This window comes from Magnolia sinica, chromosome 12, assembly GCF_029962835.1.
Source record: "Magnolia sinica isolate HGM2019 chromosome 12, MsV1, whole genome shotgun sequence".
Classification (NCBI taxonomy): domain Eukaryota; kingdom Viridiplantae; phylum Streptophyta; class Magnoliopsida; order Magnoliales; family Magnoliaceae; genus Magnolia; species Magnolia sinica.
In genome coordinates this window covers 58,785,923-58,798,766 of record NC_080584.1, presented here as the reverse complement: position 1 = coordinate 58,798,766, position 12,844 = coordinate 58,785,923, and the positions used below count along the sequence as shown (strand labels likewise).

At 42.0% G+C, this 12,844-nt stretch overlaps 1 protein-coding gene across 1 annotated transcript; it reads right to left on the bottom strand.

The window, feature by feature from the left end:
• Window positions 1–5,955: 5,955 nt before the first annotated feature.
• Window positions 5,956–8,235, bottom strand: LOC131220542 (transcription factor MYB1-like). Its single transcript, XM_058215392.1, has 3 exons — window positions 8,112–8,235; window positions 7,220–7,349; window positions 5,956–6,525 (listed from the first exon to the last, which is right to left on the bottom strand). The coding sequence occupies exons 1-3, from the start codon at window positions 8,224–8,226 to the stop codon at window positions 6,072–6,074; spliced, it is 699 nt and encodes a 232-aa protein (XP_058071375.1). The 5' UTR covers window positions 8,227–8,235; the 3' UTR covers window positions 5,956–6,071.
• Window positions 8,236–12,844: the final 4,609 nt, after the last annotated feature.

Here is a 12,844-nt window from a genome sequence, read left to right as displayed (position 1 = left end):
TGGCTGACCAACCTCTTGCACCGTAAAAAGCAAAGGGAGACATTTTCGTTTCGGGAAATGGACACTGGCACTGTTCTAGCCATTCCATGGGCCACGTGGAGCAATCCTAGCCCTTCCTACAAGGCGGTACAAGATAATGGAGAGAAAACACTCAAACTCTTGAGAAAGTGACGCGATAGGGAATATCTCATGAGATGGATTGGAAATGCACATTAAAGACCCAAAAAGTGGGCCCCGTAGTGATAAGCAGTCCCATCTAGTCCGCTCAAACAGACCAGATCGTACCAAAGTACCTTAGGGAGTGATTTTCCATTAATAGCCACTTCATCTTCTCCGTTAAACCACCCGACCCATGATCACGAGATGAGCCCCACCAGGGCTAAAAATTTACTTTCCCGGTGGGCCATTGCAGTGGGAATCCATCCTCCGGGTCAGATGGACCCCATGCATTACGGATTTTCAAAGATGGCCCTTGCAAGAGCCATTTTCTTCCCAGTCGTTGGAGGTCTCTCTCTCATGCCTATAAATGGGCTACTATTGCCCTTGGAATTCGCACTAGAGAGGGAGAGAGAAGAAGAAGAAGAAGAAGAAGAAGAGAGAGAGAGAGAGAGAGAGAGAGAGAGAGAGAGGAGAGTGGCCGAGTGCGACCGAGTGGACTCAATGCGCACTGCACCAACTCAGCCCGCACAAGATTGGACCGAGTTAGGTTAGTGTAGAGCTGTAGCACCATAGTAGAGAGGGAGTAAGGGAAATCCAAAGGAGAGAAAGAAATAGAGAGAGAGAGAGAAGTGAGGGCGGGCACGTGTGTTGCTCCACTCCGAACTAAGCTCGACCAAGTTCAGGCCACGCCCGAGTCAAGCCGAAGTAACTCCTTACCCTTCCATCTTCATAAGGCCTTGCAACAAACTGAAAAATGCTCCTTCGTTGAGCTGAAAGCAGGCCGAGATTTGGCCGTGCCACGAGTAGAAGATAGGCCTGTAAATGGGCCATGTCAGGAGCTGAAAATAGCTCTCAACTGGTCCACGAAATGGGCCAGAACCATCCCACGTTCTGGGCCGAATTCGGCCTCAGGACTGGACAGCAAACGAGCTGAGTTTTGGGTCGTGCAATGGGCCAAGTACAACCTTTTAGTAGGGTCGAGAATTGGGCTCAAAATGACTCTCAAATGGGCCGAGACCAGCCACGTTTTGGGCCATAGTACGGGCCAAAAACAATAGCTGGGAGGAGGGCTGAAATCAACCGTGCATTGGACAGTGAACTGGGCTGAAAACCAGCCTAGAACTGGGCCAAAGCATGGCTGGCTAGGGTCCAGTATACCGCTACAAGTAAGCCACAGAGTGGGCCACACTAGAGACAAACCACAGTGGGCCACGTTCCACCTCAATGGGCCTCACTACAACTACAGTGGGCCGCACCCTGTGGGATCAGGTGGGCTGCACTCTGCAAACATGTGGGTCAAACCATTAGTCCAGGCCGCACTTAGGGCCTACCTGCTGGCCTAAAACAAGCCAGTCCAGCTAACTTGGGCTGCCAGCAACACTAACCCAGGCCAGAGTTTAGGGCATTTGTTGTATATGGCTGCTGGGCCAAGTCTGGCCCGGTTCGGGCCTTAGAGATGGGTAATTTCAGGCCCAACTTAGGCCTTGTATGGACACAAGATCTAGTGGGCCTATTCAAGCCCAATTCCTACACTATATACCTTCACAAATCCCCACACAATTCCAATAAAATGGATAGACAAAAGGCCTCGGAGAATATTTGTCTAATATAAACTCTGACTTTAGGAGACTACTTGCGTGACTTTAGGCTGCAAGATATGCACGGGAATTCGCAACAAGGATGAGACTGTAACCCTTCAGGTGATGACTTCTCCCCTAGAGCTTTCCACCTCTAAACTGGATTAGGGATAGCCTTTATAATAGCTGCAAATGATATCCTAGAAGTGGATGATCATTCGATAGTTTACTTGAATGCATGCCTTATAAGAGATTTGACTATTGGTTAGCTTACTTGAATTCACGTCTTAGAAATGGTCAAATATTTTGTTTAGATCACTTAAATGCATGTCTTAGAATTGATTAGGATACTTGATTAGTTACCTAGGGAAATGTCTTAGAGTTGATTTGGATACTGAGTTAACTTAACTCAATTACTTGTCTTAGATTTATTAAAATGCTTGGTTAATTGGCTTAAGCACATGCTTCAAGAATTGATTGACTAGTTACTTAAGTATATGAATCACTTAATTGGCTTCCTTGAGATACATGCTTTAGAAACTGATAAGTTATGAACACATGACTCTTGAATTATATGTATACATGAGTTTTACTTTGATTATTGAATCATGCTTGAATCTTCATGTCACACCCTCATATGATTATATTAGTTGTAAGTCACATATTATCTGAAATCTCTCTATGGAAACCTCTATTTAAAGAGAGTCTGTACTTATGGTGTATTGGAACGGATTGTAGTGAAATTAGACCCTCAAAATGGAGGTTATGGTTAGTGGCAATGTAATTCATGGGATTCACCACCTATGCAGTGATTCCACCTACTTAACTATGGAATGACCTTTTCAACGTTTGTTATTACCGTTGTTTACTCGCATTGACTCATACATACCGTCTCACTTTAGTCGCTGTATTTAATGTTTTCAATACTTCATTTCTAATCAGCATTCAGTGAAAGTTTCCCTACATTGAGAATTGATTGGCCACGTGTTGATGGGTTCTATACACCCCTAAGGCAGTAGATTCATGGGACACTATGCCCGAGCCGTCGGCCTATGCTAAGTGACGAGCTCTCCGTAGTGACCTTGAATTTATTAAATCGACTGATTGTAATTGGACTAATAATGGCTTGGCTAATCAAGTATACATGGCATATTTATTGACGTACGTGATGTATGATGACAGTCATTATGTGGTACTTAATGTACATACATGATGTGCTTTGCTAATGGCCAGCCTTTGCATGGGTGACAGCTCAACTTCCGAACGGATGAGCATCCCCGGATCGATGGTGCATATATGCATCCATGCATATAATAAGACTGCATTTTCTATGTTTTGGTTGCTTGGTTATTTTTATGTTATTTCTTATTTGGGACGGCGATGTGTAATATTGAAGGGAAATCACACTGAGCTAGCCACTCATTTATCAATGTTCAACCGTATAAAGGATACCAGTGCAAGGATGAATGAATATGCAGCGGATCTCGGGACCGCTACCGTCGCAACAGAGGAAGAGCCATATGAGGATGAGCCGCACCAGGAAGTGGCTGCATATTCCGGGCTGAATCAGTAGATTAGTTGTTATGTTTATTTCAGTACACTTTGAAACTTAAGGTTTTGTATTGGGCCCCCAGCTGAGTGGGCCAGGATATTGTTCTCATTTTAATTATACTTATACTATGTCTTGATTTCCGTTGATAGTACTTTGATCTTGTATTGATTACCATTTGATAATCTGCTAACATCCGAGTTTTCAAGAAATGAGTTGCGTACTCGGGTCCTGAAAACCGGGGCGTTACAAGTTGGTATCAAAGCAGAGTCTAAGATAGTCTAGCTGTGGGATCCACATACAAAATTCTTAAGGGATTAACTTAGAAGAAACTTAGAATTTTCCCCTTAGGAAGTAGTTAGGATGAACAAACATAGAAATAATACTTAGAGCCCCTCAGATATTAGTAGAATAAACAAATTGAATCTATGAAGAAAGTTCCACTAGCTAGGAGGAATTTAGAGTATAAATTGAAGTCTTATAGGTCCCCTAGAAAAGAACTTAGGATCACTTAGGAAATATTGAATTAGTTGTCTGAATATAGAAACAGAAACCTTACTTCCCTTAAATTACGAACAGAAGTATTGGTTAGACGTAGCTAATATTTGTATTTTCTCTTCACCCATGTCTTTGTGATGTTATCAGTTGGTTGGATGGAAAATAAACATTACATTGGGCTCTACAAAGTTTATAATGGTATGTGTTTAATCACCACTTCTTCTATGGTGTGTTCCACTTGAGATATTGATCTATCTATTTTTAGACTCATGCCTTGATGTAAGTGGGCAAAATGGATAAACTATGTGGATAAAAAAAATAACCATCATGGTTAGAGGTGTGCATTGAGTCGATTCAAACCGAGTTAGGGCGGACCTGACTCGATTCGATTTTGATATAATCCTGATCCGAACTTGACCTGACTCGGTACCGAGTCTAGCATGCCTAACTTAATTCGAGTCCGGGTCTGGCCTGGACTAATCCGAACTGAATCTGACCCGATCACAAGTACCGATTCAGGTCGAGTCTTAAAATAATATGAGAAAACAGATGGATGGAGTATATATACAACGCATAGATCAAGGTGGGCCCACGGCGAGGATCCCACAGACATCACTCAACCTGGGTTGTAGCTAATATTTCTTGCTAATCAAGCAGATTTTGTAAATATTTTTTTTATCTTATAAAATTATCATAAATGACATGGCCTAATTAAATTTTAGAAGAAAGAAATTGGAGGCAGATTAACTACCTACACATTGAGTAGCTAGACTCGCTACTAAAGTGATGCCACCAAGTTCTGTGGGGCCCACCATAATATGTGTTGTATCCACACAGTCCATCCATTTGGAGAGATCTTTTTAGGGCATGATAAAAAGAATGAGGTAAATCCAAAGCTGGAGTGAACCCCACCATAGAAAATAGTGAGGAGAGTGACATCCACTGTTGAAGCCTTCCTAAGGTTCACTGTGATTTTTATTTGAGATCTAACCTATTCATAAGTTAACACTGATATTAAAGAAGCGGAAACACAAATATCAGCTTAATTGAAAACTTTTGTGGCCCTTAGAAGTTTTTAATGGTGAGTGTACTATCTTCACTGTTTTCTGTCGTGGGGTCCACTCGAGTTTTTGATCTGATTCATTCTTTGGCTCATGCCCTAAAATGATCTCTCCAAATGGATGGACGGTGTGGATACGAAACATACATCATGGTGGGACCGACATAACTACGTGACATCACTTTGATAGCGAGTCTCGCTACTCAACCCATGTGTTGAATCCCCAAATGAAAACTTAAATAAAAATCACGGTGGACCTTAAGTTAACACAAACATTGAAGAAGGGAAAACATAAATATCAGCTTGATCGAAAATTTTTGTGACCCTCTGGAAGTTTTTAATGGTGGCCGTGACTCTCTTCATTGTTTCCTATGGTAGGGTCCACTGGAGTTTTGGATCTGATTCATTCCATGACTCATGTCCTAAAACGATCTCTCCAAATGGTTGGACAGTGCGGACACAAAACATACATCATGATAGGACCACGTAACTCGGTTACGTCACTTTAGTGGCGAGTCTGGATACTAGTCGTGCGCGCTGAATCCCATGTAGGGAAGCAGATTGCGTAGTAACTCCTACGTGAAAAGTACTGAGTAAACTCTGTGGGGTCCTGGGGACCATCATAATTTATGTATTTTATCCGCTCCGTCCATCAATTTTACCAGATAATTTTAGGGCTTGAGACCAAAAATGAAGCATATACAATGTTCAAATGGACCACACCATAGGAAACAGTTGAATTGAATGTTTGCCATGAAAATTTATCGGGGGCTACAAAAGTTTTGGATCAAGCTTATATTTGTGTTCTCTTCATCCATGTCCGTATGATCTTATGAACAGATTGGATGACAAATAAACATCACTGTGGGGCCTAGCAAGGTTTCAACGGTGGAAATCATTATCCCCACCGTTTACTGTGGTATGATCCACTTGATATTTGGATATACTTCAATTTTGGGCTCAACCCCTTAAATTAGATGGGAAAATGGACGGTGGATAGACCACATACATACAAGGTGGACCTAACTGGGTTTACTCAGTACGGTCAGCGCAAGAGCGTGTGCAATCCGATTTCCTTAAATATAAATTTTTTAATAATAATAGTGGATTCAAAAAAACACCTTCTAATGATAATAATAGATTGTTTACTTGTAATTACCCAGAAAATCAAAAAAACAAACAGTCCCTATTACTAACAGAGATCAAACGATTTTAAAATGTCAACCAATCAGTGGCCTTCTAATTGCACCCAAAGACTTGGATCGAAAATCAAGTCATCCCAATCTTGATGGTCTTCGGCAAAAGTTAAATCTTCGTCTCTTATTCCTTCAGCCTCTCCATTGTCAACGGTAGCAAGTAACAGTTCTCCCATTGCATCTCCATTGTTCAAGGGCCAATTCTCTCCTCCCTCTTGGAACAAACCATTCCACCACATTGCATACTTGTCTGGAGCAAATAGTGGTTTGCCACACTCTTCTTGCATTCTCGAGGCTTCAAGATTCTCAGAGCTAGGCAAGCTCTTGGAGAGTTTCCTAGGCTGTGGCTTTATGGCTTTGGCATTGCTAGCTTTTGCAGTCTCCCCGTTGTAATGGAAAGTAACTTTTTTACTGAAGTGTGAATTCCAAAAGTTCTTTATGTCATTGGCAGTCCTGCCCGGAATTCTACCTGCAATCAATGTCCATCTGAGAAAAAGAAAGAAAGAAAGAAAGAAAGATGGCATGATTTTGTTAGATGTCTTTCACAGAGAAAAAAAGAAAGTAGAGTTTTGCAATGAAAACTCGTGTGACTAACCATTCGTGTAAGGGGAATGACTTCACGTGCATGAGATCTACTCTGTCCATTGGGTATAACATCCCTCTTTTCATCTTGATCCCAAAAATCAGGTAGATCCAACAGTCAGATGGGCCACCTCACAAGGAATTACACCTAAAACCTCTAAATTCATGTGTTATAAATTACCTCACTTTTGGAATAACGTGATTTTCGGAGAATGTTTTATTACAGATGAGGGAAATTAGATGGATGGATTGGATGAAATAGACACACCATGGTGGGCCCTAAACAAAACTAATGTATGGGCATTCCCTCCCAACTGTTTCCTATGTGTGGCCCACCTGAGTCTTGGATATTCATGATTTCTGGTTTGCAGTTTGAAAGAGAGTCAGCATACCTTATGAACGGTTTGGATCTCATGAAAGTTCCATATTGGTAGCTACACTCCCACCTAAGTTAGGCTACTGCAGTCCCTTTTAAATACTCTTGAATGCAGGCTTTGCTAAATACAGGAATCTTAGAGTACGTTTTTGGTATCTAATATACAAGAAAGATGGTTTTTCTTACTTTCCACATTAAAGAAGAACAAGAATCTCAACTTACCTATTACCCAATAGTTTATGAAGCCTACTGATGAGATCAATTTCATCTGCACCAAACTCTCCTCGCTTAATATTTGGACTGAGATAGTTAAACCATCTCAATCTGCAGCTCTTACGACACCGATTGAGGCCTTAAAATTCAAGGAGAGAGCAATATATTAATTACTTTCTTACTCTTAAATAATAAAAAGGAAAGTATATGCACAAAGTTACCTAACTTTGTATGGTATCAGAAGTTTCATTTCATTTCAAATGAGATTTTCAAAATCCCCATTGGAAATGGAGTGGAATCCTCTACAACACCTTATATATGTAAAATTGACAGTTCTTCAGGTTCTATCCTTGCTTCAAGTCCCTGGGAACAAAACTCAGCCAGATCTATAACTCTGGCTAGCAATCGTCACGGAGAACAATGGGAATGGAATGCCAACCATAGGTTTATGTATGGCACTACCATGGTGTGTATCTTTCATGAAACCCGTTAATCAGATGTCACTCACTAGGAAGAAAAGATACAAATATCAGTCTAATCCAAACTTAGGCCGGTCACATGGCATGAGCTTAGAGGTTTTTGTAGAAACTTTACATTTTTCCCATTAGTGTCCTCATAAGAAATTTTTTTTTTTTTACCAGGGCCGATAATTTCAATGCACGGTTTAAAAGTGTTCCCACCTGATGAACGGAGTAGATTTTACATATACAACATGATATGGTAGGCCCACACAGCATGAGTGACCGTTTCAGTAGATTTCAGTTGATTATATTCTCACAGTGGGAAATATGTAGACAAGAAAGTCCTTGTGCTGCATAGTAATCTCTGCGTTAGCAATAGATTGAGATTAAGCTAGCTATTTCCTATCACTTCAAGATATAAGTAGGTTAAAATCATTTACCTGTCCGTTGAGGAACTAGATACCATTTCCCTTCTCCATACTTCTCTATGCATTTCCTTAGCAGAAGATCTTCTTCTTTGGCCCATGCACCCTTTCGAACTCCCGACTGACCCATGAATGCCCGCTCGTACTCTGTTTTTCCTGCGAAGCCAGCAGACTTTTAAATATACAATCGTTTGTGATTCTCAGAAGCTCACTAACGTGGTAACATGCTACCCGCTCAAGTTTTATTGGATCCATGTGTTTTTTGTCTACTAGCCTACATAAGTCTATCTACCGCATTGATGTACCAAGTTGGGGAGAGGGACTCACCATGTTCAAGTGGGCCCCACCATGTACTTTGGTGGGTCCCACCAAGCTCTGTCAACCCCATGATGATGTATGTATTATATCTATAATGTTCATCCATTTTGTGAGATCATTTCATAGCGCGTGAGCCCTAAGAATGAGGCAGATACAAAGCTCAAGTGGACTACACCACATAAAGCAATTTTGATGATGGCATCCACTGTTGAAACTTTTAGGACCCGCACAGGCATGGACGAAGGGGAAACCTAAATATCAGCTTAATCTAAAACTTCTGTTGCTCATGGACGTTTAACCTCCACTGGTTTTTGTGATCTAGTGCACTCAGATATTTGGCTTTAATTTGCTGTATTTTTGGGCTGATGCCTAGTAATGATTTCAGAAAATGACGGAAGGTGTGAAAGAAACACATATCATGGCAGGGCCCTCGGAACTTAGTAACGTCAACATACGTTGTCCAGATGTTTCTTGTCATTTTCTCCGTCTCTCAACGACTTCTTAATTAAAAACATGACAGGTCCCATCAGATAGTGCTCATGTATGAGTAAATGTAGGGCTGTACATCGAGCCGGGTCAAGTCGAGGTGAGCCAAGCTTGGCTTAACTCGTATATGCTATACTCGAGTTCGAGCTTGCCCTCGAGCTCAACATTGAAGCTTGGCTTGTTTGCCAAAGTTGTCGAGTCAAGTTCGAGTCGAACTAATGGAACGAGTCAAGTCGAGTTTACCTTGAGTCGAGCTCCAGCTTGTTCATATGTTAACCCAAACCCCAACCCGACCCAATCCCTAATCTACAAGTTTACCTAAACCCCAGACCTCAACCCCCAATCCAATCCAACCTAGCCCAGCCCATAATCTACAATAAATCTATAATCATATAAATCTACAAGTTTTTTTTTTTAATTTTTTTAATTTTTTTTTATTTAAAAGTTGAACACCTACCTTGGAGAGACTAGGAGAATGAGAGAGAGATTGGGCCGAGTACGAATGGGGCGCGGGTTCGCTCAGAGCCTCGGAGAGATCTGGAGAATGAGAGAAAGAGAGATTGGATGACCGGCGGAGCCGAGCTAGACTGCTGGAGTGCTGGGTGCGGCAGGCCGTGCGAGCGTGCGGGCAACGCCTGGGGTCTAGGTGGGATAAAAAGAAAGAGAAGAAGGTAGGGTAAGAAAGGAAAGGGTAGCGCCGGTCGGGTGCTAATACTATTAGGGTTTCTTTTTAAAAAAATAAAAACTTTACCTATTATATATATATATATATATATATTGAAATTATTATTCGAACCGAGTCGAGTCAAGTTCGAGTTGAAATGCACCGTGCTCAAACTCGGCTCGAACTCAACTCGAGCTTCATAAAATGAGCTTGACTTGACTTGAATCGGCCTTTCAAGCGAGTCAATCCGAGCTGACTCGAGGCGAGTCGAGCGAGCTTTTCGAGCTAGGTTGACTCATGAACAGCCCTAAGTAAATGCATGTCGTTCAAAAGGAAGGAAGTGGATTGGCCATTGTACAACACATCAACAATGTGGCTGATGTGGTAGGTGTCGTGTGAAGACGAGTACTAACGCTCCTCGAGCTGCTACTTCTAGAAACGGTTCAAAGGAGATTAAAGTTACATGGGCTCCCAAATGATGTAATTTATTATATTCACATTGTTTATCCTTTTGATAAGATTATTTTAAATCATGATCCAAAAAATATTCAGATCCAAACCTCAAGCGAAACACACTACAAATAACCGTGGAGATAATGATTCTCACCATTAAAACATTTTTAATGCCCATAATAATGTTTATTTTCGATTCAATATCTGTTCATAAGGACGCATAGATAAGGATAGAAAGGGGAAAAAAAAATCATATTGATCCAAAACTTCCATGACCCAAAAGGGTTTCAATTGCAAATGTCTAATCTCCCACTACATTTTGCAGTGTGGTCCACCTAATATTTGGATCTGTCTTATTTTTTTAGTTCAAGCCTTGGGATGAGCTTGAAAAAATATGCAGATAGTTTAGATATAATGCATACCTCATGATAAGATCCACATAACTTGGTGACGTCAACACACCTGGCAGGTCAGTGGTGTGGTACACCAGCCAATCCGCTTCAAGGAAAGAATGACCTTCCTATACAAATCCTTATGGAATAAGGTTAATAATCTACAGGAGTCGTGAGTGGCCTTACAGTGATATGCACATGACATCTAATATGTCTATGAGGATTTTCATGCATACACTTTTGGATCCTTACTCTTCTTCCGGTAGTAAACTCTGGGGAGTTTCAACATGTTCACTCCCCAAGTGCAGGGTTGTGATGTAGTAATAAACTCGGTAAGACCGAGGTCGAATCCACAGGGACTGATACCTGTACGTTATCTGAAACCAAGAAGAACTAGAACTAGACTAAGATGTGATCTAAACCAAATAGAAATTAAGGAATAATTGTGGAAGAATTATCTAAGACTTTAAGGAATTCAGAGGACGGGAACTAGGGATTCAGAGGATCCACTTGTAGAGATCAGGGAGATCGTATGCCAGGATCACAAATTATGGAACTTTACTGAACTGCCATTGATATAGGTTTCAAGAGATGAAAGGTGTATGAATTAGAATGGATTCCATCATCTAACCATGCCCAGGAGACAAAGTAAACAACAGGATTAAACTAATTACCAACCAATCGACAATGTATGAAGATCAGGAAGGGTACTGTCATCCTACCATGCCCAGGAGACGATGGTGAACAACAGGGCCTCCTGACGTCATAAATATTAAAAGAGAAAGAGAAATATTCAAAGCCATTGCAAATCCATTGTAATTTCAGTCACAACAGACCATTAAAGACAAGAAACATTCCTTTAATTAACTAAAAACAACATCAGTTCAGTTTAAACCAAAAGAAGGCATAAGTAAAGACTCCCATCACTTTACAAGCTTCACCTCTTAGCCCTAGCTAAGAGGTTTAGCCTAGCGTGATCATGCTAGAATCAGAGGAGAAAAACATCAGAAGAATTAAATAAATAAAAGGAAAAGGAAACGGAAACAAAGACCGGATGTCTTTTGCTCTTGCAATCGTCAGTCACATCCCTGCCACGAATTTCTTCTTCCTCCCTCTTATTTTCCTCCCCACGTTCAAGCCTTCAAAATCGAGCCCCTCATGCTCACGTCCAAAACTGTCAGCCAACGTGCCAGCAGCCAGACTACCTGCACTTTCAACCTCAAGAAAACAAAATCCAAAAAAAACTCTTCCCAGCTTTGCAGCCCCTCCTCTCGTGCACAGCAGCTACGTCCAGCTTTTCACCCTGCCAAAAAAAACTCCCCCCCTCGCCAGCAGAAAACCCACCTTCCTTTATAGGTAGGGAGTGCGTTCTGCGGTATAGCAGCCGTCCGGAAATCTGCTGCGGAACTTTTACGCAGCCAAGAACGCAGTTTCCAGAACTTTGCTGTGGCTGGCATTCCTGCGCACCAAAACAGCAATTTCCCCTGACTCGTTCACCCACTCTGCAGCGTATAGATGTTCCACCCATACTGATGTGTATCTGCATCCCTGACACACGAAACGGACCGTTCAGATCCTCATATGTGGCCCATCAAGAAAGGATGAATCACTGATTCAATCCAGGAAAATGGTGCAGTGAATCATGGCAGATTTTCGGCCACAGGGCTTCTCCTCGTTCTGATGCTTAGGGACGGCTTGGATGGGTCACGGAGAGCTTGTGGGCCATCGAAATCAGATGCTCGGATGGTGGGTAGAAACGCAACTTGCTTACCCGTCCGGAAATCCCGAGACTTTCGGCGCAAGGAAGTCTCCTCTCCGCTTTTCCTTCTCCTTTCGCATCACAAGGTCGGTCGGATGCGTCATATCCCCTCAATAGATGGATCTGTTCATCATATCTGATCAGCACGTAGTGGTGGTGGCCCCACTACCGTTTGAAATCTATTTCTTATTTTGAAGGGTAACAGCAGAGGATGTGGACAGCGATTCTTGGCTTCATTTGCAGCGCTCTGATCTTTGGGGTGACCGAAACTTGCCTGTGGTCATGATGAACAGATCCGATCGTCATGAATGATGATGGAAGTGGGCCTGATCATGTCCCAATGGACGGTCCTACGCTCAACAACGCCAGCGGCAGAAAAACAGGGGGCCCGTAGCTCTGTTTCCTTTTCTTCTTTTGGAAAGCACGGTCAAAACTCAGTTTGACCGTGCATACATTCCTGGTGCAATGCTGATTGCGCATGATGCTGTGCTCATTCATCATAGGTGGGGCCCCCACAGAGATGTTCGTGAGAAATCTGCTCCGTCCATCTGTATTGTCAGCTCATTTAACGCGGTCTATAAAAATTTTGAAGCATATCCGGGCCCCACATAATGATTAAAGGGGCTGATCTATCCGTTGGGCCACTTCCACAGTGATCCAGGAGCTGAAATTTTAT

Coding starts and splice junctions, on each gene's coding strand:
- LOC131220542 (XM_058215392.1), bottom strand. CDS start 8,226: ATGGGTCAGTCGGGAGTTCGAAAGGGTGCATGGGCCAAAGAAGAAGAT. Junction 7,350..8,111: donor TCTAGTTCCTCAACGGACAG/GTAAATGATTTT, acceptor TTGAATTTTAAG/GCCTCAATCGGTGTCGTAAG. Junction 6,526..7,219: donor CATAAACTATTGGGTAATAG/GTAAGTTGAGAT, acceptor TCTTTTTCTCAG/ATGGACATTGATTGCAGGTA.